Genomic DNA, 21,169 nt, shown 5'->3' on the forward strand with positions numbered 1-21,169 from the left:
AGAACAGTCCCTGGCTCCTGGAGACCTCTGGAGGCCTGGGAGAGTGTGGTCTGGGGCTGTGCCTCCCACCCTGCTTGCTGCACTTAGTGTCACTACCCAGCCCTGCCTCTGAGCCTAGCTCAGGGCCCTGGAACTCCCCCTCGGGGCTTCCCTCCTCCCCAGCCCTGGCTCTTGGGCCCTGCCTGGCTACCATAGCAACAGGCGCCAGGGTGACAAAGGAGGGAGCTGAGTCTTGCTTCTTCCTTGTCCTCTTGATGAGGATTTTCAGACCATAGAGATTGCCCTGCACCTATCTGGGCTCTTTCTGTGTTCTCACTTAGGCTGAGCTCAAACTTCTATTCCTGCCAGCAGGACCATGTGTGCCAGCTTGACCACTTGTGAGTGGAAGAAAGTCTTCTATGAGAAGATGGAGGTGGCAAAGCCTGCAGACAGTTGGGAACTCATCATGGATCCCAACCTCAAGCCCAGTGAACTGGCCCCTGGCTGGAAGCAGTACCTGGAGCAGCACGCCTCGGGCAGGTGAGAGGCCCAGTGGGGAAGGCCCCGCAGGCAGCCCCTGGGTCCCAGCCCTGGGTTATCTTCCAAGGAAAGACTGGTCCTGGGGTCAGTTTCATTCTGGTGTCAGCTTAGGTGGAGGAGCAGAGAAAGAACTACTGGGTGGGTCATAGAGTTCTTGGTTCGAATACTAGCTGCACCACTAAGTCCCTGGCTGAACCTGGGAAAGTTATATTCCATCCTTGAGTGTCAGTTTTCCACATTAAATGAAGAACTGTACTATCTTCAATGGCCCTGCAGTCTCTGACATTTAAAGAGTGGTTGGAACTGAGGGGAGGAAGCTATGAAGTCCACTGGGGAAAGCCTCCACCTCACAGAGGGGATGGCTGTGCTCTGATCCTGGGTCTGTTCAGTCAATTAATCCAATTTTATTTGAATGCAAAATCATTTACTAACTACCTGCTATGCATTAGAAACTGGCTCTGCGCTGACTTGCTCTGTGAACACAGGCAGCTCTCTTTCCCTTTTGGTTCTCACTTTTTACATTTACAAAATGAAGTGTTTGGCCTTAGAAGCTCAATCAAGTCCTTCTGCCTCTATTATCTTTGGGCACATGACAGAAAGATTTAACTTTGGGCAGCACTTCCCATAGTTTCTTAGAGCCCAGGGTTCCACACTTTATAGGACCACAGAAATCCTTGCCAAAACTGACTCAGGTTCATCTGCAAGGTCTGTGCAAGCCTGTTTCTGCACCCTTGGATTCAAGGAAGGCCAATAGGCGGCTGTGTTCTGGAGGTGTTGACAGAACTTGGGCACAAAGCCTGAGTTGTTTACACATTATTGTGTGTGAAGCTTCTTGTGGTGCAGAATGGTGCTAAGGGTGGGAGCAGAAGAAGGCAGGCTGTGCTTAGAGAGCTTACATTTGTCCTTTGCCACACGACCTGCAAATATTAGCACGAACCTATCTTGTGACAAAAGACAGAGAGTCAGATGTTGGCTGGTTCATGTCAATCCAATCAGCTCACAAAACATCTATTGGGCACCTGTTATGTGCTGGGTACCAGCTCTGCCTTTAAATAGGTGTGTGCACCTGGCTGGCTCTCTTTCCCTCTGTACCCCAGTCTCATCCTGGTAAAGCAAAGGGTTGACTAGCTGCTGCTTAACTCTCCCTGCCCCCAGCTCTGATATTTTTGGATTCAAGATGTCCGGGCTGGCTTGATGGAAGGAAGCAAATCTGGTTTGATTTTAAAAGTTATAGAAGGATATTGAAGACATGAAGCACCTGAGCTGGCTGGTGCCAAGGCCTGGAAACTTGGGTACTGGGGCTCAAGAGTTTAGGAGCTAAGCTTGGGCTCACAGCTCCTCTTGCCTTAGGGCTCAGCAGGTCTTATTCCAAGCTAGTGACCTGTGACTCTCAGCTGGTCTCAGGCAAGGCTGGAGAACTGCTGCCCTTGTGCTCGTTCCGTGCACAGCCTCACTCTACCTCAAGCCTTTAGATGCCCCACAGCTCTGGGCCAGCACGGTGGCAGGTGAACCTCCTTCTGGCTCAGGCTCCGCTGCCCTGCCAGCCCTCCCCTAGGCCATTCTATGCTTGTGCTGTCAGGACTCCAGGGGTCAGGGGCTGGCTTGGCTTCATCTCTATCCCACAGCCTGGCCAAGTGGTGATTGAATTGAGTTCCTCATCAGAGATCCTTCAAGGCCATTGTACAATCCATCCAGACAGGGTCTGTGATGAGGACTCAGCCCAGTGGACATTCAACTGCCCAGGAAGCCTCTATAACAGAGGCCTGGAAGAGGCTAGAATGAACCATCAGGGGTGGAAGAACTTCCCTGGAGGTAATGAGTGCTCTGTCACTCATTAGGTATGCAAACACCATTTGGGGGTGGAGGGAGCATGGCTTGGCTGGGTGAGCCCCAGACCACTTCCCACCTCCTCCATGCTCCCTGAAGCTGGAGACACAGGAGCCCAGGTTAGAACAAGTGGCCTGTGTGTATGTAAGTGTGTGCATGTCTGTGGGTTTGGGAATGGAAATCAGTATACAGTTTTCCAGTCCCCACTGCAGGGTTGGGGTGGGATCTAGAGATGACTTGTCAGGAGACCAGGGAGTGTTCTTTGTTAAGGTGTAGGGACTGAACATGGTAGTCCTTTCTGGGGCCAGTACCCTCCCTTATCTGTCCATCCATCCATTCTGTTATTCTTGGACGATTACTGAGGACCCACAGTGTGCCAGGGTTTGTGCTTGAACAGTTAGAGGTGTCTCTTTTCCCCAGAACAAGCAAGATGCACCAGTCAATTATAATAAGGGGTGCACCAGTCAAGATGCACCTGTTATTAGAATCACAGGAGATCACAGAGGAAGGACCCTTATTGGACACCATCACACTGCATTTCACGGATGAGAAATAGAGCCCAGAGAGGGGGAGTGACCCTGCACAGTATCCAGGGGGAGTGACCCTGCATAAGTCCCCAGAGCATTAGGCTTGAGGGGAGCTGAGACGGAGGGAGGGAATACAGGAGGCAAGCTCCACAGCGCTGCTGGCTGCCAGATGGCTCATGCGCTGGCTATGAGGGTGCTGCTTGTGTCCCAGGGGCACTCAGCAGGAGGAGGTGTAGCTAATGAAACCACAGGGCCATCAACACTCTGCCTCCACCTTCAGGCACAGGCACATAGGCCTTTGTTTTTCGAGATCCTCAGGGCAGGGAGTCCCTGGGAGGTCCACCTCCTCCATCCGTCCTTCCCCTCCCCGTAGGTTCCACTGCGCCTGGTGCTGGCACACCTGGCAGTCGGCTCACGTGGTCATCCTCTTCCACATGCACCTGGACCGCACCCAGCGCATGGGCTCAGTGCGCATGCGCGTCTTCAAGCAGCTGTGCTACGAGTGCGGCACGGCGCGGCTGGACGAGTCGAGCATGCTGGAGGAGAACATCGAGGGCCTGGTGGACAACCTCATCACCAGCCTGCGCGAGCAGTGCTACGAAGAGGATGGTGGCCAGTACCGCATCCACGTGGCCAGCCGCCCAGACAGTGGGCCGCACCGCCCTGAGTTCTGCGAGGCCTGCCAGGAGGGCATCGTGCACTGGAAGCCCAGCCAGAAGCTGCTGGAGGAGGAGGCGAACACCATCTCCGATGCCTCCAAGTCGGGAGCCCAGGCGGGCTTGAGCTTCAACTTCTTCTCCCTTCGCTGGTGCCTCCTCTGGGCCTCCCTCTGCCTGCTCATTGTCTACCTGCAGTTCTCATTCCACAGCTCTGCCTTCCTGTAGTGGAGCTGCTTAGGGGTGGGAGGAGGGTCCACGGGGTTGGGAGTGGGGAAGACGTGGTCTGGTCCTCATCCTGCTGCAGATTCACTACGTGACTCTGGACGACACAGTCACCTCTCTGGGCCTCAGTTTGTTCCTCTGCAGAATACTTTAGAAGATTTAGTGGTCCTTCCATTAAATTTTACAATATGGGGGGAAAGGGAGAAGGTTCTAATGGAGGTTTTAGAGCTTGCTAGGACTGCTGTTAGTACTAAGTCCACAGGGACTTAGTATCTTCTTCCTTTCCCTCCTCCACCTTGATCTCTACCTCTCCTTTTGCTTCATTTCCATATCCCGTACTCCATTAGGACCCCATTAGGTTCTATATTGATCCTGCCTCATTATGAAGCTCATTTTCAGCTGCCTCTGACCGTCTTGCTGTGGTTCCTCTTGAAGAGGGCGGTGGCCCACCCAGTACAGAGGGACAAGGCCACCTGGTCCCTCTCCTGGAGAGCCTGCTCTGACAAGTCTGCAATGCTCAGGTTTATACTCTGGTGCTAAGGCTTGCCTGCTACTCTATCTAATGGGTTAGCCACTAGCTATATGTGGCTATTTCACTTTCATTAAAATGAAATAAAATTAAAAACTCAGTTCCTTAGTTGCACCAGCCATATATCATGTGCACAGTGACCACATATGTGGTTAGTGGCTAGCATACTGCACTACGCAGATATAGAACATAATTACAGAAATTTCTGTTGGACAGCACTAGCCCAGAACTTGAAATTCCCACTTAAACATATGGGGACCTCTATAATAAAGAGTGGGCACAGATTTGAAGGTGCAGAGTCGCCCGCTTTGGGGCAGGTACAAGTGGAGCAGGGTGTGGTAAAGGCATACAATAACTATAAATGTTTGTGCTCCTGGCTCTCAGCTGATTAGAATCTGGGGATCCCAGTGTTGTCTTTCCCATGTATGGGAAGAGATGGAAAGTGGGTCTGGTCAGCCAGGTGTGGGACAGGAAGTAGATCACAAGGGTGAGGTGCCAATTGCTTATGGCTCCTTTGTAAGGCTCAGATATTATAAATGCCACATTTGGGTCTAAGTACCAGTAGGACACACACAAAAATGTGTCCAAAAGTAGGTTTTCAAACAAAAGGAAGGTTGAGGCAAGTGTTGGGACTAAAGTGGATTGCCAAATAAAAGTTGAAGACCCAGGAAAAGAAAAAATAGGATAAGAGTAATGGCTGCATAAACACCATTCTCTTAACAAGTTCCACTTTCCTTTTGGAGTTTTGGCCTGAGCCTGAATTTCTTGAGATGGGCAAGGACATAACTTGTTTTAATTTAGGATATTCCTCGGGTGGGTTTCCATTACAATTTTTCATGGGTAGTGTTCTCACCAGAGTCAGCGCTAGACCTGGCTGTGATGTTGCTGGCAATACCTCTGTAAACTTTCTTGGCATCTTGGAGTATATGGTCAAGGGTCTGGAGGCCTGGCAGCATGCTTCCAGAAGGCTCTGTATTAGCCATCCACCTTCCTGATCCGAACATGGAAGTCCATGTCCTGGTATGCTTGGGTTTGTGAAGTCCTGATGTCAGAGATGAGTCCCAGCAAGACAAGAACTTAGTCGCAAGGAGGCTGCAAGGATCTCATCAGAGGTACAATTTCCAGCTTTTCTTTTTCATAGAGAGTAGCAATGCTTCCAAAAGGCAGATGGAGGACCTGTTGAAATTCACCACAAGATGATGGCTCTGAATGTGTGTGTTGGTTTGGGATTTGGAGAGGACATGGAAACTGGGTCTGGTCAACTGGGTCTGGGGCAGGAAGCAGATCATGATGTGGATCATATACGCATTCCTGTGCTCTGTAGAAATGTGTGTAAGACATGGCACCACTCCTTACACGCAATGCAGGGAGATGTTCCCCTGCCATCTTGTATGAAAATACCTTGTGGCAGCCTTGGTAGCTGTCCTAGGTCCTGGGATTGGTGAGGGCAGGCGCAGATGAGAAAGACCTGTGGATGTGGATCTTCCAGGTGAGTGTGTCTCCATTTGGTGTGGGGGGAGGGGGCAATTGCCAAGGGGAAGCATAAGCAGTGAAGACAGACAGTACCTATCTCCCAGCATGTATCCTTTTGGCCAGTCCACAAGACCACCACATTAGGGGAAAGTCCCTTGTGCCTATTTTCTTGGGCATAGCTGTGACATGGGCTGGGATCAGGTGACACTGGGTGGATTATTGGCTAGAATAGGAAATAGAAACGCTCCTATTCACACTGCCAACTGTTCCCTGACGTTCACACCTTCCTATGGCCCACCTGTAGAGCCTCTGCCCTAAGCAAGGCCTGAGAACTGAAGGTGAGTTTCAGGGCCGGAGCATCGGTGATGTGTTCTCAGAGAGGGGCTGTTCTGGGAATTGTGCCTCACATGCATCTGTCTGGGCAGGCTAGCTTTACTCTTCTCCAGCCATGGCAAGGGGTTCCTGGTGGCTTGTCCAGATTCCTCTGTGGACTTGCAGGAACAAAGAACTAGGCATTCTGGAAGAATCTCTGCCTTTTTTTCAGTGGTGTGCAGTAAGAGAGGAATAGAAAGAGCATCAGGCTGGAGTAGTTGTGAACAGGGGCATGTGAGGTTCTGGGTTCTCTGTCAGTAACACATGGTGCTCTGCTGACAGCATGTGCCCTGTGGGGCCATTGCTCAACTGCAGACTCATGGTGGCTTCTGGGAAGATGAATGTCAAAGAGCCCAGGAAGTCAGTGGCCCAGAGGGACTGTTTGCCCCCTGCCTTGGTCGAATCTGGACATCTCAAGGGAACCTGGTGGGACAGGGTTAGGATGAAGTGGCGTCAGCAGCATCTCTTACTGAAATCGTGGTTTGTGGGGCTAGGGATAGACTGCCAAGATTGTGTCAAGAAGGAGGTCATGCCTCAGAAGTCAGCACAGCTGGGGCATCCGAGGTGAGGACTGTGAGTGGAGAATCCCTGAAAATGGAAGTGAGGGTGAGGGGGCTAGAACAGATGTAAGGAGATAGGGTCTGGGAAAACTCTAGAAGGTAAATATTTTCTACTTCTCCTTCCCTATCAGTTTATCTTCTCAGTATACAAATATCCCTGTGTCCTTTTCACAGTTAACTAGAATGACCCTTCTCTGACTTCACATCCCCCTTGGACTATTGTCATGATATATATCATGACTATATATATATATATATATATATTATATATATATATAATATATATATATATAAATCACCTGGAAAAAATATATATAAAAATATATATATTTTATATACATATATATATGTAAAATTTCAAAGTCAGGTTTCTCAAGGGAGTAGATTACATTTATCTCCGTGTCTCTATTTACTTCCAAGTCCATGGAAATCTCATTTTCAGGAGAAAATGAGAAGCTGCCACCAAGCACCCCATTAGCGAACCATTGGCTGCTTTTCTGTCTTGATCTCCCTTGGCGTATCCGCTGCAGTTCATACTCCCTCCTTGAAGATTCCTTGACAGCAGTTGCTCCTCCCTCTCCTACTTCTCTTTCCTCCCCTCTGCAATATTCTTTGTGGGTGCCTTCCCCTCACCCATCCTGCCTATGCCGGTGTTCCCTGGGGTTCTTGCTCACTCTGCTCATTTTCCCTCGGCAACATACTCTCTCATGACTTATATATTCCCCCATATAAACTCCTGTCTTCATAGCTCCTCTAAGCATTTCTACTGAGCTCCAGGCCCACAGAACCACTGATCTGTCCACCAGGAGCTCCCCTCAAAAGCAGTATGACCAAAGCTGAGCTCGTCATTTTGCCATCCATACAGGCTCTACTTGCTTCTCAGAAATCTGGATGTCTTCCCTGACCCTCCCTCACAGTCCTACTCCAGCCCCCACACTGATCTGTCACCATGTCCCATGTCCTGTTCCCTGTTCTTCCCAAGCACCTCTGGGGTTGGTGGCCTTTCTTTCCTTCCCACTTATTGCTTCCCAGACCCAATCATTTGGTGTCTCTTGCCTTGGTAGCCTCCTTAATAATCTTCATGCCTATAGCCACTCCCTTACCATCCAGCTTCCACTCTGCCACTGTCCTGGGGTGATTTTCAAATTATCAGATATGAACAGCAGACTCCCCAGGGTAGACTCTTCCAGACCTCCTCCTGCTATTGGGTAGAACTTAGACTCATTAGCCAGGCATACCTCACTTCCCAGGTAGTAGTAATAATAAATAACATTCATCGACAAGGAGCTCCCAAAACATTTGCTATTATAATTATTTACTATGTGTGAAGTGCTGTGCTAGGCACTTCAGGTGCATTGTCTCATTTCATTCTGAAAATAACCCTTTGAGGCTGGTACTATTATTGTCCTCATTTTATGGCTGATGAGGTTATGAAACTGGCTCCTGGTGACCCAGTTAGTAAGTCTCAGGACTAAGGTTGAAATCCAGGGGCAGTCTGACCCCAGGGCTTGAGTTCTGAATCACTATGTTATCCTGCTGCTTGAATCAAGTCGATGCTGTTTGGTTTCTGTTGTTCACTCTTCCTGGAACATCTTCCCCAGCTGGCTTTGAGAGATGCTGTCCTTCAATCTCAGCCTGAGCATTAGCTCCCCGTGAACCTTCACGAACAGCCCCAGGCAGTGTTAGGTTCTCCTCATTGAGGCTACCTCTGCCACTGCACTGACCACGTTGTAGTGCCACTGCTTGCTTGCATGTGTGTCTGCCCATCACTGTCAGTAGCTTTTCATCTTTCTGTCCCCAGCACTTGGCACAAAGTAACTGTTAAATCAGAGTGGTTGACTGACCAAATTCATGTCTTGTTGGATGCAATATTCCCTATTGCTCCCCCCCATGAAACATACAGTGTACGTTTCATGTACCGTGGTACCTCCAAGCCTGAAGGGAAGGAAATGCTGACTTTGTACTACCTGTTATGTCTAATTCTTCCTTCATAACAACCTATGACACAGATACTATAGTTATTCACACTTACGGAGGGGGAACTGAGGCTTAGTGAGATATCCAGTTTTAAAAGTTAGTTTAAACCTGGAATGGGAGCCCAGACTGCCAAGAAATGAAGAATTAAGTGTCTGTTTGAGCTGCATGACACATAGTGAGACTCAGCTCAGATAGCAGGCAAGGACCACGGCACCTCACCTAAAGGGCAGAGCCACATGCTAACATTGGGGTGACAGCTGGACTTCAGACCAATATCTGAAGACACTAGGGGAAGTTGGACTTACAGAAACCTGGAGATAGGGATGTCTGAGAAATGTGCAAAAATTGTCTGCTGCAATAGTTGACAAGAAGTTTAGAAGAAAAATCCTGAAGACACTTGGTGTGAGATTAACCCAATGCTCATGTACATTTGTTGCCAGAAGATGGAGTGAATATTTGTTCCCCACCTCTCATGAGTGTGTGACCTGTCAAGAGAGGCATATTATAATTTTTTTGTTTCTGTATATATCCTGTAACTCTACCTGTGTTGTAGGTGTTATAGGAAAGCTGTGCTCTATAACCCCCATGTGCATCTTGGTGCTGAGTTTACACTGTTAAGTAAGTAAATATGGTTTTCACTGATTGCTGGTTGGCAGCTGTTTGCAGAGTACCTGGTGAAGAGGACAGTAGGCGTGTAAAAGAACGCTGTGCTGGGAGTCCACAAATATGGGACCAGTTCAATAATACAATGGAAAGAGTCAGGAAGAACCCATTACTGTTCCTGGAAAAACAAGGCAAGGGGCATGTTCTAAGAAATACAGCTGCATTCCTTTAATTTTCATTCATAATTCAGCATACATCTATTTCTGGCTTTTCCTAAGTATCAGGATCACAGAGCTAATTAGACATAGTCTCTGACTTGGAGGGATTATAATGGGTGGGGGAGTCCAACGTGTGCTAGACAGTGCTGTGCTGGAAAAGGGGCAAGCCTGATCATAACTCGGGGATGAAGTGTCAGGACTGGTTTCTCAGGAGAGGCGTCATGCAGAGGTATGTTTTAAATGATGTGTAGAAGTAGGTTTGGAGGTCATTGCTGTTCTGATGGGGAACTAGATGCATTCCAGGCTGAGTGAGGAAGGAAGACCCAGAGGCAGAGAGACTATTTATATTTAGGAAGCAGTGAGCAACCAACCAACTAGCAGAAGACAGCAGGAGGATGGAGCTGGAGAGCAGTGGGGTTGTGGGTCTCAGAGCACTGGCTGGAATTAGGGCAAAAAATAATGTAGGCTGAAGTTGGGTGAAAACTGCTGTCTTGGCTCAAATAAGAAAGATAGTTATTCTGTGTGTAGGAGACAAAATTTTGATTTGTGATAGACATTTTATTGTCATTTTAAAAACTTTTATTTTTTAATTTTTTTATTGAGACAAGGTGTCTCTCTATCACTCAGGCTAGAGTGCAGTGGTATCATCATAGCTCACTGCAACCTCAAACTCCTGGGCTCAAGCAATCCTCCTGCCTCAGCCTCCCCAGTAGCTGTGACTATAGGTGTGCAATACCATATCTGGCTAATTTTTCTGGTTTTTGTAGAGATTAAACCTTGCTCTTGCCCTGGATGTTCTCAAACTCCTGGGCTCAAGGCATCCTCCTGCCTTGGCCTCCCAGAGTGCTAGGATTACAGGCATGAGCCACCATACCCAGCCTAAAACTTTTCTTTAAAGGCAGAAATACAAGCATTTGTGATAGATATTTGATTTGTGATATAAATTTTGTTGTCATTTTTAGAACTTTTCTTTAAAGGCAAAAATACAAACATTTGAATGCCTATATATTTTGTACTAGGCGCTATGTGTGTATTAATGGGGAATTTCAACCCATTCTGCTCTTTCTCCATCCTTCTTTGTTTCTCATGAAAGTAGCAGAGAATAGCTTCAGTTCTCATCTTTCAGTATAGAAATGAATGATCTCTTTAAGTGCTCTGTGGTAAAGATAATTTGGGCTGCAAATCACAAAACTAAAAACCTTAGTCAAATAACACAGAAAAGTTTTTATTTAATGCTGAATATAAAGTCAATTAGCTAATTTAATAATCAGTAAAACCAGGCAATTTGTTTATGGTCCCAGTTGTTCACACATGTTGAATTCAATTGAGAACAGTAATAATATAAATGATTTTCTTTTTTGCTTTTTTTGTTCTCTTTTGTTTGTTTCTGCAATAAAAATCAGTTACTTCTTTAAAGATATACATAGATCTGTATCCATTATTTGTTCATTAAGCAAAATTAAATGTTCCCAATAAACTAAACTAAAATATATAGAATCTTTTGACTTTCTATGTGTGTGTGTATTCATTTGTCAAAGTGTTTATATAAAAGATGATAAAGAGAAAGCAGCTGCGACACCTGGGAGCTGGCCTGGCACTCACGGTCAGGCTGAGGTGCTCCCCTGTCGTACGTAAACAATTCCCAGCACCACCATCACCCAAGGCCAGGGTAGATCATCCCAGAGTAGGGTGCCCAAGACCACTCCATAATCATATCTGAATACAGATAGAAACGTGAACATTGTCCAAGCCACAAAAATGACTGAAGAACTCCCTATCCTGGCCAGTATGAGTGCCTGCTACTTCTTTACCAATCACAGCTTTAGCCTCTTTCTCTCCTTCTAGATAAGCATCATTAAGATACCTGATCATAAAATGATCCCCACCTTCTCACAGTATCCAATTCAGAGTAAAGCCCCACCTAGGTGAAGCTCCCCCCAAATCACCTAACGCATGCCCAAATGCTACAGTGTGTTCTTTCTAATACCCTCTTGCTGAGATGTTTTGTGGTTCTCACGTGCATCCTCGCTTGCAGCAATGAGTCAAAAAACCGAACTTTGTTCAGTGACCGGTGTGTTCCTGGTGGTCTTTGGTTTAAAGGCATCGACAAAGAGATGATACGTTTCTTTTTCCAGCGTCTGTGAGGCACTCAGATATTTCAATGAACTTAAAACAAAACAGAAATATGCGGAAAGATTTTTTTCTGGCTGTCATGTATTTAACTGAGAAATTAAAACCAATAAGTTAGCTAAAATAAAATAAAATTCAAGTATCTGAAAATTTAGAAAGCATGTTTTAGATCTTGGGATTAAAATTGAAGCAAAATATATTTGCTGCTGATTTGGAAACTAAGAAAAATGAAAGCCCTACATATAAAAATTTGTTTTAATGCTTCTTAACCCTTTAAACATTTCTTTTACAGCATTGTTATACCTTTTAAAATCATTTTTCCTGTAGAAGATCATACAACAAATGTCTAGTCTAGTAATGATTATCTTTGCATCTGTAGAAAATGTTTTTACTCATTTTTATATCTATTTTAGAACGTTACATAACCTATTAATTATTTTAGTAAATGGGAAGGAATTTAACATACTCTCCACTAACCTGAATTTCTAATTTTGTTAGAATAATATAGTATTTTAGGGCTGGGTGTGGTGGCTCATGCCTGCAATTCTCTAGCAATTTGGGAGGTCGAGGCAGGAGGATCACTTGAGACCAAGAGTTCAAGACCAGCCTGAACAACATGCTGAGAGCCCATCTTTACAAAAAAATAGAAAAATTAGTCAGACTTGGTGTGTGCCTGTAGTCACAGCTATTTGAGAGGCTGAGGCAGGAGGATCACTTAAGCCCAGGAGTTTGAAGTTGCAGTGAGCTATGATGATGCCACTGCACTCTAGCCTGGGCAACAGAGAGAGATCCTATCTAAAAAAAAAAAAAAGAAGAATCTAGTATTGTATAATTAAATTAATAGAATACTGTATAGCTCATACATTATTTTTCATGAATTACATTAGACATATGCATTCTATTTCATAATACTGATAAGAGATTTAATAATCAACTTTAAAATTTTACAGGTTTCTTTCTCCTTATCATTTTTGTACCAGCTCACTCTGCTTTTGGGTTGTTTATTTTGTTTATTTTCTTCCTTTATTTTGAAGTACTTTGGTGACTAGCATTTTCAGGGAGGGTATAGGGGTGGTTGTCTCTTAAGGAATAGTTTTCTGTTGCTCTCCGGGATAAAAAATAGGTTGGCCAATTATTACATTCTATGATCACAATTTTTATTTTTATTTTTTTTCTCTCAAAACTTGGAAGACATTATTTCAAGGTAGAATTTATTGTGGCAGAGTAAAATTCTGTTATCAATCTAATGTCCCTTTCCTTTTACATTGCCTGATATAATGTAAAAAAATATATATTATGTGGAAATATATATATATATATATATATATATATATATATATGCAATAGCCTCACAAATCTTGTGGAGAAAACAAACTAAATAGTTTCTAAGGGCTTTTGTTTGTTTGTTTTATTGTTTTTGTAGTAACTTTGTCCATAGGGGAGAGGGAGACATTTTACTCTGATCCTTTAAATGGTTTTTATGTGTTTGAACTATAGTTTTTCAAATGTTTAATGACTTTTCTCTGCTGATTTTTACAGTGGGATAACTGGGGAGAGTTTTATTAGAAATTATGTGGTGTCTTATCAAATTATTTGGTTTCAGACAAGGAGACAAAGGAAAGACCTTATTTCACCACAGTTTTCTTTACCAGAAGAGAGGTCTTGTTGCCAAGGGTGTGACAGGAAAGGGGCTTCACTGAGACACTGCCACCCTTCATGACCACAGGAACATGGCAAAATGTCTCCTTTCCCTGTTTTGCTGTAGACCAAGTTGGAGGGATACTGCTTCTCTGACTGCATGGCTTGAAGGCCCTTTCTAGGAATTGACCATGGCAGTCTCCTCTTGCTTTATGTTTTATGTAAATTTAATGTGAAAATTAATGCAGTGACCAGATGCTCCCTGTGTGGGGACCCGGTGCATATCCAGAATCAGGATAGTGATTTGTCCGCATTGACTGTCTTTCTACCTCTCCTTATCTCCAGATCTGTCTGAAGACATAGGGACAAACACAAAAGGTTTTTTTCCTATTCCCTATTCTCAGTACAACACAGAACACTTATGTGGCCCCTGGTCACTGAAATGTGTGGGGATTTCTCCCCACCCACGACCAGTCAACTCCTGGCAGATTCTGCAGCAGACTCCAGTGAACACCAGCTGGATGTCCTCTCATTCAACTCAGTTCTGACACTATCTTCCTGGAAGAGATAGCATCAGATTCCACAGGTTGAGGGCTCAGTTCCGCAAGACTGCTTCCCTTTCAGATGTCAGTCATAGGTATAGGCTGTGACCTGCTCTTCTGACCAACTGACTATAAATTGGGGTTCTCACAACTCCCTCCTTGGGTTTGATTAATTTGCTAAAGCATCTCACAGAACTCAGGGAAACATGTTTACCAGTTTATTTTGAAGGATATTACAAAGGATACAGATGAAGAAACACATAGGGTGAGGTATGGGGGAAGGGGCACAGAGTCTCCATGCTCTTCTTTTTTTTTTTTTTTTTGAGATGGAGTCTCACTCTGTTGCCCTGGCTAGAGTGCCGTGGCATCAGCCCAGCTCACAGCAACCTCAAATACCTGGGATCAAGTGATCCTCTTTCCTCAGCCTCCTGAATACCTGGGACTACAGGCATGCACCACCATGCCTGGCTAATTTTTTTTTCTATATATTTTTAGTTGTCCAGCTAATTTCTTTCTATTTTTTAGTAGAGACAGGGTCTTGCTCTTCCTCAGGCTGGTCTCAAACTCCTGAGCTCAAATGATCCACCTGCCTAGCCTACCAGAGTGCTAGGATTACAGGCATGAGCCACCGCACCTGGCTTCCATGCCTTCTTCAGGCACACCACCCTCCAGAAACCTCCACATGTTCAGCTATCCAGCTGCTCCCTAAACCCTATTCCTTTGAATTTTTATGGAGGCTTTATTGCATAGGCATGATTGGTTAAATCATTGGCCATTGGTGATCAATTTAACCTTCAGCTCCTCTCCCCTCTCAGGGCATTGAGTGGGTGGAGCTGATAGTCCCAACTATCTAATCCTGCCTTGGTCTTTCCAGTGAGCAGCCCCATTCTAAAGTTACCTAGGGGCTGCCAGCCACCAGTCATCTCATTAGCATACAAAAGATGCTCTTATTACATCATAGATTCCCAAGATTTTAAGAGATATATGTCAGAAAATGGGGACAAATGTATATTTCACAATATCACACCCTCCCACTCCAAGCTTGGGAGTGTTGGTGCTCTTGTGCTAGGGTGAAGGGAAGTTGTCTTTTCCTGCTCATATGGAGCCCCACAGACTGGTCCACACTCAATCTTATTATGCTGCCATTGTATTGTACTACATTCCCCAATGTTTGAGGAGTGTAGCTATTGAGCATCTGTGGTTTCCAATAAATTCCAATGGGAAATTTGAAAAGTTTAGAAGATTTCGATAGGTGCATGGGTTGAATTCACTATTTTGAGTCTGATGTTGCTACTTCTAATTTGCATTTTAGAAACTATTCCTGTAAACCAATTTAAATCTTTGCTAGAATAAGATGGTTAAAAATAAGTAACTGGTATAGATTTAGATGCATATTAGGTGATCCTTAAATAATTATTTTTTAAAAATTAGTATTTTGTATTTATACATACCTGGTCCTTCAAAGATATTTTTTTCCTAGCTATGGCAGGTCACTAGCTGTCTCCTAATATCTGTTGTGTCCTTTTCCCGCAGTAATAGGATTTTAGCTGGGCACATGGCCTTGTAGAATAAAGACTAATAAATACTACTTATTCCAGACTACTTTGCAGCTGGGTGTGGCTATGTGAATAAGTTCTGGCCAATGGGATGGAATAAAGTACACAGAAGTTATATAAGTGAAAAGTTTGGAGGAACTTTTTAAAGTAGGAATGTTTAGGTTATCTATTGCTGTTTGACAAATCAGCCCAAAATTTAGTGACATAAAACAACAGTGATCACTTTCTTATTGCTTGTGGTTGCTGTGGGTGAGAAACATGGGAAGTTGCTTCTGCTTCTGAGTCTTTCATGGAATTGCAGTCAGACAGCTCTAGAGCTGAAGCATCTAGGGCTGGTTGGGTAAGTCTCTTTCTTCCTGCAGTCTTGGAACTTCTCCATGTGGTCTCTCCAGCTGGGCTATTGGGCTTCCTCACAGCATGGCCATGGCAGGGCAATTGGACTGCCCTAGTGGCTGAAGGCTTCAAGTATGAGTATTTCAGTGAGGAAAGCAGAAGTTAAAATTTCTCGTGTGACCTAGCTAGAAAGCACATAGTATCAATCCTAACATACGTGTTAGTTAGAATAGTCACAAAATCAGTCCAGTTTCAAAGAGTGGGGGCAAAGATTCTACCTTAAATAGGAGGTATGTCAAAGTCACGTTGTAAGAAGAACATTGCTACAACCAGCTTTGGAAAATACCATCTCCCATAGATAATGACCACATGTCCTTTACTCTCCTCATCTATATCCTTGTTTTTTCAGTCCTGCTGCCTCCACCTAGATACTGCCATCTTTGATTATGGTATGGCCACACATAACAGAGGAACAAAATAGAAGTTACTATGTTATCTAACATCACTAAGTTTCTTATCAGCCTTGGATCATCAACCTGGAATTTTATGCAAGAGAGAAACTTCTCTGCCTTTAGAGCCATAGATTTTTTTTTTTTTTATTTGAAGCTGAATTTAACCACAACTAATGTATCTGTCTCATCTCCCAAGTCATCAATTTGTACCTTGGAGCTGTGGTCACATATCACTATGTGTTGTTCCCTAAACACACTGTGTGTTCTTACCATTTTCTGCTCTCAAACACACTGATCTCTAAGCTTGCAATTCCTTGGTTGCCGTTCTTTGCCAAAAGCTGACTTATTTTCTTTCTTTAAGTCCAAGTACAAATGCCATTCTTCAAGAACTTGTCTCTGACACCCTGACAGAATTAAAGACAGCAGAACATCATCTAGCACATTCCTACAACCTGTTTCTTGCACCTGTGCTTAGTGAGTTCATTCTGTCCTGTATGATAGTTGTTAACACATATCCATGTCTCCTACTGCATTGTAAATTTCTTGAAGGTAAGGAACATTTTACATTTATCTTTATAATCCTCCTGCTTGACTGTTTTCTACCTCATTTATCTCAGAGTTTTGGTGCTAAATAAATTTCAATATTTTGCTTTATAAATCCCTATTAAACTGTGTTCATAATGATAGAAGAGAACTTTGCATTCATAATTTTGTATGCTTTTTTCTTAAAGAGCCCCTTACCGCACACCAAATTGTATATGCGCCAGGTCCCAAATAGCAGGACTCACTTCTTCCCAGAAGATATGAAATAGAAAATGCTCCCCTAAGGAGCAAGTAGACTTTGATAGAGGGAGATGGGCATGAATGTACTGCAGACAGATGGAACAAGATGAATAGTTTGACAGAGACTGAAATGTGCAGGCCATTTTAGGGAACAGTGGGCATATATGTTTCTGAAGGGTGAGGCAATGGGAAATAAAACTGAAGGAGACATTGGAACTACATTCCTAAGAGCTCCAAAACAGGCATAAGGAGAGTTTGAGTATTTTTCAGAAGACTGTGATTTGTATTTGGAGTTTTGAAGAGAGACAATTAAATGAGCATATAGTGTGTTTAGAAGTTGACTCAGACCATAGAGCGTAGAATCAATTTGAAGGGACTGGGGTGGCCAGTCAGGAAAACTTAATATAGAAAGGCCGGGTAGGAAGCTTGTAAAATACATAATATGGGCCCATTATGATGATAATGGTGAGAAACCAAGAAGAAACAGACATGCAAAGGAGAATTTACAAGATGTGAGTACTGAAATGTGGCATCAAAAAGGAAAAAGAGACAGTGATAAGAGGAGAAGTTAGTTTAGGAATCATTTGCCTAAAGATGTTAGTTGAAGATATTGACATTAGAATTAACATTTATTGAATGTTTCACAAGTATTTTGCAAACATTTAGTATATTCCAGACATTTTTCTAGATAAGCCAAGATAGGAAGGCACAGTCTTTACTGTTGGGGAAAGCCCTTTGCAACAAAGTTTCTTTTGCAAGGACCCAGACACGCAAACAAAATATTGACAGATGATAAGGTAATTGCTTTAATAAACAAACAAAAAAACACAAGCAGTCTGTTTCAGAATCATTTAGATGTGCAATTCTGCACCTTTGTTTTGTAGGTTCTAGGAAGACATGGTGTATGTTTTTTGCATCAGTCCTTTGAAGTTGTCAATAGTGTGCAGAAATGTCCAGTCTCTCTCTCTCTTTCTCTCTCTCTCTCTTTTTTTTTTGAAACAGGGTCTTGCTCTGTCACCCAGGCTGGAGTGCAGTAGTGCAGTCATAGTTCACTGTAGCCTCAAACTCCTGGATTCAAGCAATCCTCCTGCCTTAGCCTCCTAAGTAGCTAGGACTACAGGTGTGAGCCACCATGCCAAGCTAATATTGTTTTTTATTTTGGGGGGCTATTTTTTTTTTCTTTTCTTTTTTTTGGTAGAGGCAGGGTCTTGCTATGTTGCCTAGGCTGGCCACAAACTCTCAGCCTCAAGCTATCTTCCCACGTTGGTGTTCCTAAGGTCCAGCCTCTTTTTAAGAATAAAATGAGGATTAGAGTCTGAAAGAATATCTCTAGATGGGCATGGAATCTAAGGACTCAAGGGAATTGGATGTTATCTTTTGCACTCACTGCTCATTGCAGGAATCTTTTCTGACTAGAGCTCATCTTGCCTTTCCTTAGATCTAAGAACACAGTTTTTCTGCTGAACTGGTCTTGTTACAAGCTCAAAGCTGACATCTGTTTCCCTGTGACTCCTGCTGTCAAATGTTGCTTAGCCAATAGTTTATTTTTTTCCTAAGACATGGCATTGGTTCATCAATTTGTCAGAAAGTTTCTGCGTCTAGGAAGTGCAGAGCTAGGGTAAATGGGAGACAGCAGTGATTCCCTTTAAGCAAGTGAAGCAGATGGGGATATAAACAGGTCGAAAGCTGAGTAGATGCAAAATATGCCTGAGGAATGTAGGTCTGACTTTATGTTTCCTGTAGTGCTGTTGGAAGGGAAAAATCCCTGAAACTCTTTGTATTTATGTTAGCATTCAGACAAACACCCACCTGCCACATATTCACTGTGTGGCTTTGGACAAACCATTTCACTCTTCTGGGCTGTTATCATCACACCCAAACCACCGCCCTTACTATCATGCTAAGCCTGATTTCTAGTTTCAACAACTGATGTGCATGAAATCTGAGGGACCTCCTGGAGAAAAACCTCCAAGTCCACATTTGGGATTTAGCTGATCGGAGCATGTCTGTCACAAGAGGGTGAGGTGGGGTGGAGTCTTGCAGTAGGTGCAAAACTGCCAGAGTAGATTTTAGGGCCACTTAGTAAGATCTAACATTTGGAAAGAACGTGTTTGGGAGAATGAGCCTGACTCTGTGAAAGGGCTTGAGGTTTGGAAGGAAGGAGCGGTCCCAGGTACAGAGTGGAAGAAAATTATTTTTTTACAGTTCTGGGGGGAGAAATCTGAAATCAAGGTGTCAGCAAGGCCACACTCCTTCCAAAGGCTCTAGAATGGAATCCTTTGTCATTTCTTCTAGTTTCTGGCGGCTCCAGCCATTCCTTGGCTTGTGCTTGTATCCCTTCAATCTATCTCCAACGTCACCTGGCCTTCTCCTCTGCATCTGTATCTTCTCTTCTGTCTCTTACAGGTATGCTGGTGTTTGGATTTAGAGCCCACCTGGATAATACAGGATGATCTCATATGGAGCTTCTTAATCATATCTGCAAAGATCTTTTTTTCTAAATAAGGTCATATTCACAGGTTCTGGGAGTTAGGATGTGGACATGTCTTTTTGAGGCCACCATTCAGCTCACCACAGCTAGTAAACACTGCTGTTTTACCAACCAGGGGCCAAAGCAGCTCCGCAGTGAGCCCCTCTATAAAGACGGGAGGCAAAGAAGAGATGAGAGAGAAGAGGTAAGCACCAGCGTCGCAGGGCAGTAGGGACTGTTGCTTGGTGCCCCACTGGAGGTGAGCAGCCATAGGGAGAGAAGCAGCCTGGAAATTAAATTCCAAGGGACAAGCAGAATGCCGTGCATGCTTCACGACACTGCATTTCAAACCGAGGTAGTGAGTCACACAGTCAATGCAGCCAGTCACCACCTACATTAAAGAGAAAATAAGTAAATATAGAAAATAATAGGGATATTAGAGTTATTGCAAGAAGTAAAGGTGAGTATTGTTTGGAGAAATGTGTACAGGCATGCCTGTGTACCTGGGTTAAGATGTAAAATGTCTCTCTTACTTAAGTTGCCATCAAAAAGTTTGAAAGCAACTAGTGTAAGAGACTCTGGTGTGGCAATTTACAGCAACATAGAGAAAGCAGTGGGTCAAGGAATGGTCCTCACTTCTGGGCACAACATTGGGATTGATGTGGGACCAACGGAGCTCTGGCCAGGCACAGCAGCAATGGCGCAAATAGCCACAAGAGGGAGCTCTCAACTCACGCGAGACCTCCTTTGGGGCGCTCTCTGCCTCACAGTCAGAGGGTAACCTTGCAAAGGAAGTGAGATTCCATGGGTATGTGGGTAAAAAAAAGATGTTTAGGCCAATGAACTCTGAGATCAGTTATAAATGTGGTTATAAGTACAGATTAGTGAGGCTGAGGATCATTCAAATTACATGCAACAAGAAGGCTTGTATTAGACCTACAGTTTCTAACTTTGTTACCCCTTCAAATCCTTTGTTCCTGTACAACTTTATGACAGAATCCTGATGAATGAAACAGAATCCCTGCAGCATGTGTCCCTCCTCCCCCAGGTGCTGGCAGTCCCTGAGGACTATGTGCAGGGAGCCCTAGACCTAATTTAGGAAACTATACTAAATAAATTGGGTTAGAAGGTGTTTGGAGGCCCTTTTAGTGCTAATTCTTTGATTATATGGCTCAGAACAAAGATCTATATAATTTACCAAGTCTTAACTTCTTTTTGAAGCGGAGGATTGAGTTTCGGTCATCTCGGAGTGGCCAGCCTAGCAACCAGCACAAAGTGTTCGATAACTGAACTTTTGAAGGAAGGGTTTCTTTTGTGTGCCTCTTTGCTACTCCAGCACCAAGATCAGTGCTTTCTGCATAGTGGGCACTTTTAAAAGTTAGTGGAGTATATAAAAGAATGAATAAAACCCTGCCCTGCAATTTTAGATCAGTTGAGCCAGCAGAGGGCAGGAGAGCTCAGCTTAGCAGCAGCATCTCTGAGGGGCTGACGCGTGGAGATAAGAAGCAGGTCTGGTTGTTTTGTAAGATTAGGAAATGCACAACCAGAAAAAATGGAGACACAAAGCATGATTTCCAAATCTCTGCACATTAATCCCAAAGCCTTCTTCATAGGATGATACCCTTGTCAACAAGGGAATGGGATTTGGCTTTAGGCAGACTGTGGGGTTACTGAGACAATATAGGACAGGAGCTGCCAACCTCACAACAGGATTTCAGCCACTTGGCTGGAAGATCCCAGGAACTTCACCTTGCACTATCTGTGTCACAGAAAGAATAG

General features: G+C 44.2%; 1 protein-coding gene across 1 annotated transcript; it reads left to right on the plus strand.

Annotated features, from left to right (window-relative positions):
- Window positions 1–355: 355 nt before the first annotated feature.
- Window positions 356–3,757, plus strand: RTP2 (receptor transporter protein 2). The gene is made up of 2 exons (XM_012789595.2): window positions 356–519; window positions 3,247–3,757. Exons 1-2 carry the CDS (start codon window positions 356–358, stop codon window positions 3,755–3,757), a joined length of 675 nt encoding a protein of 224 aa, XP_012645049.1.
- Window positions 3,758–21,169: the final 17,412 nt, after the last annotated feature.

Source organism: Microcebus murinus, chromosome 1 (genome assembly GCF_040939455.1).
Source record: "Microcebus murinus isolate Inina chromosome 1, M.murinus_Inina_mat1.0, whole genome shotgun sequence".
In the NCBI taxonomy this organism is placed as follows: Eukaryota; Metazoa; Chordata; class Mammalia; order Primates; family Cheirogaleidae; genus Microcebus; species Microcebus murinus.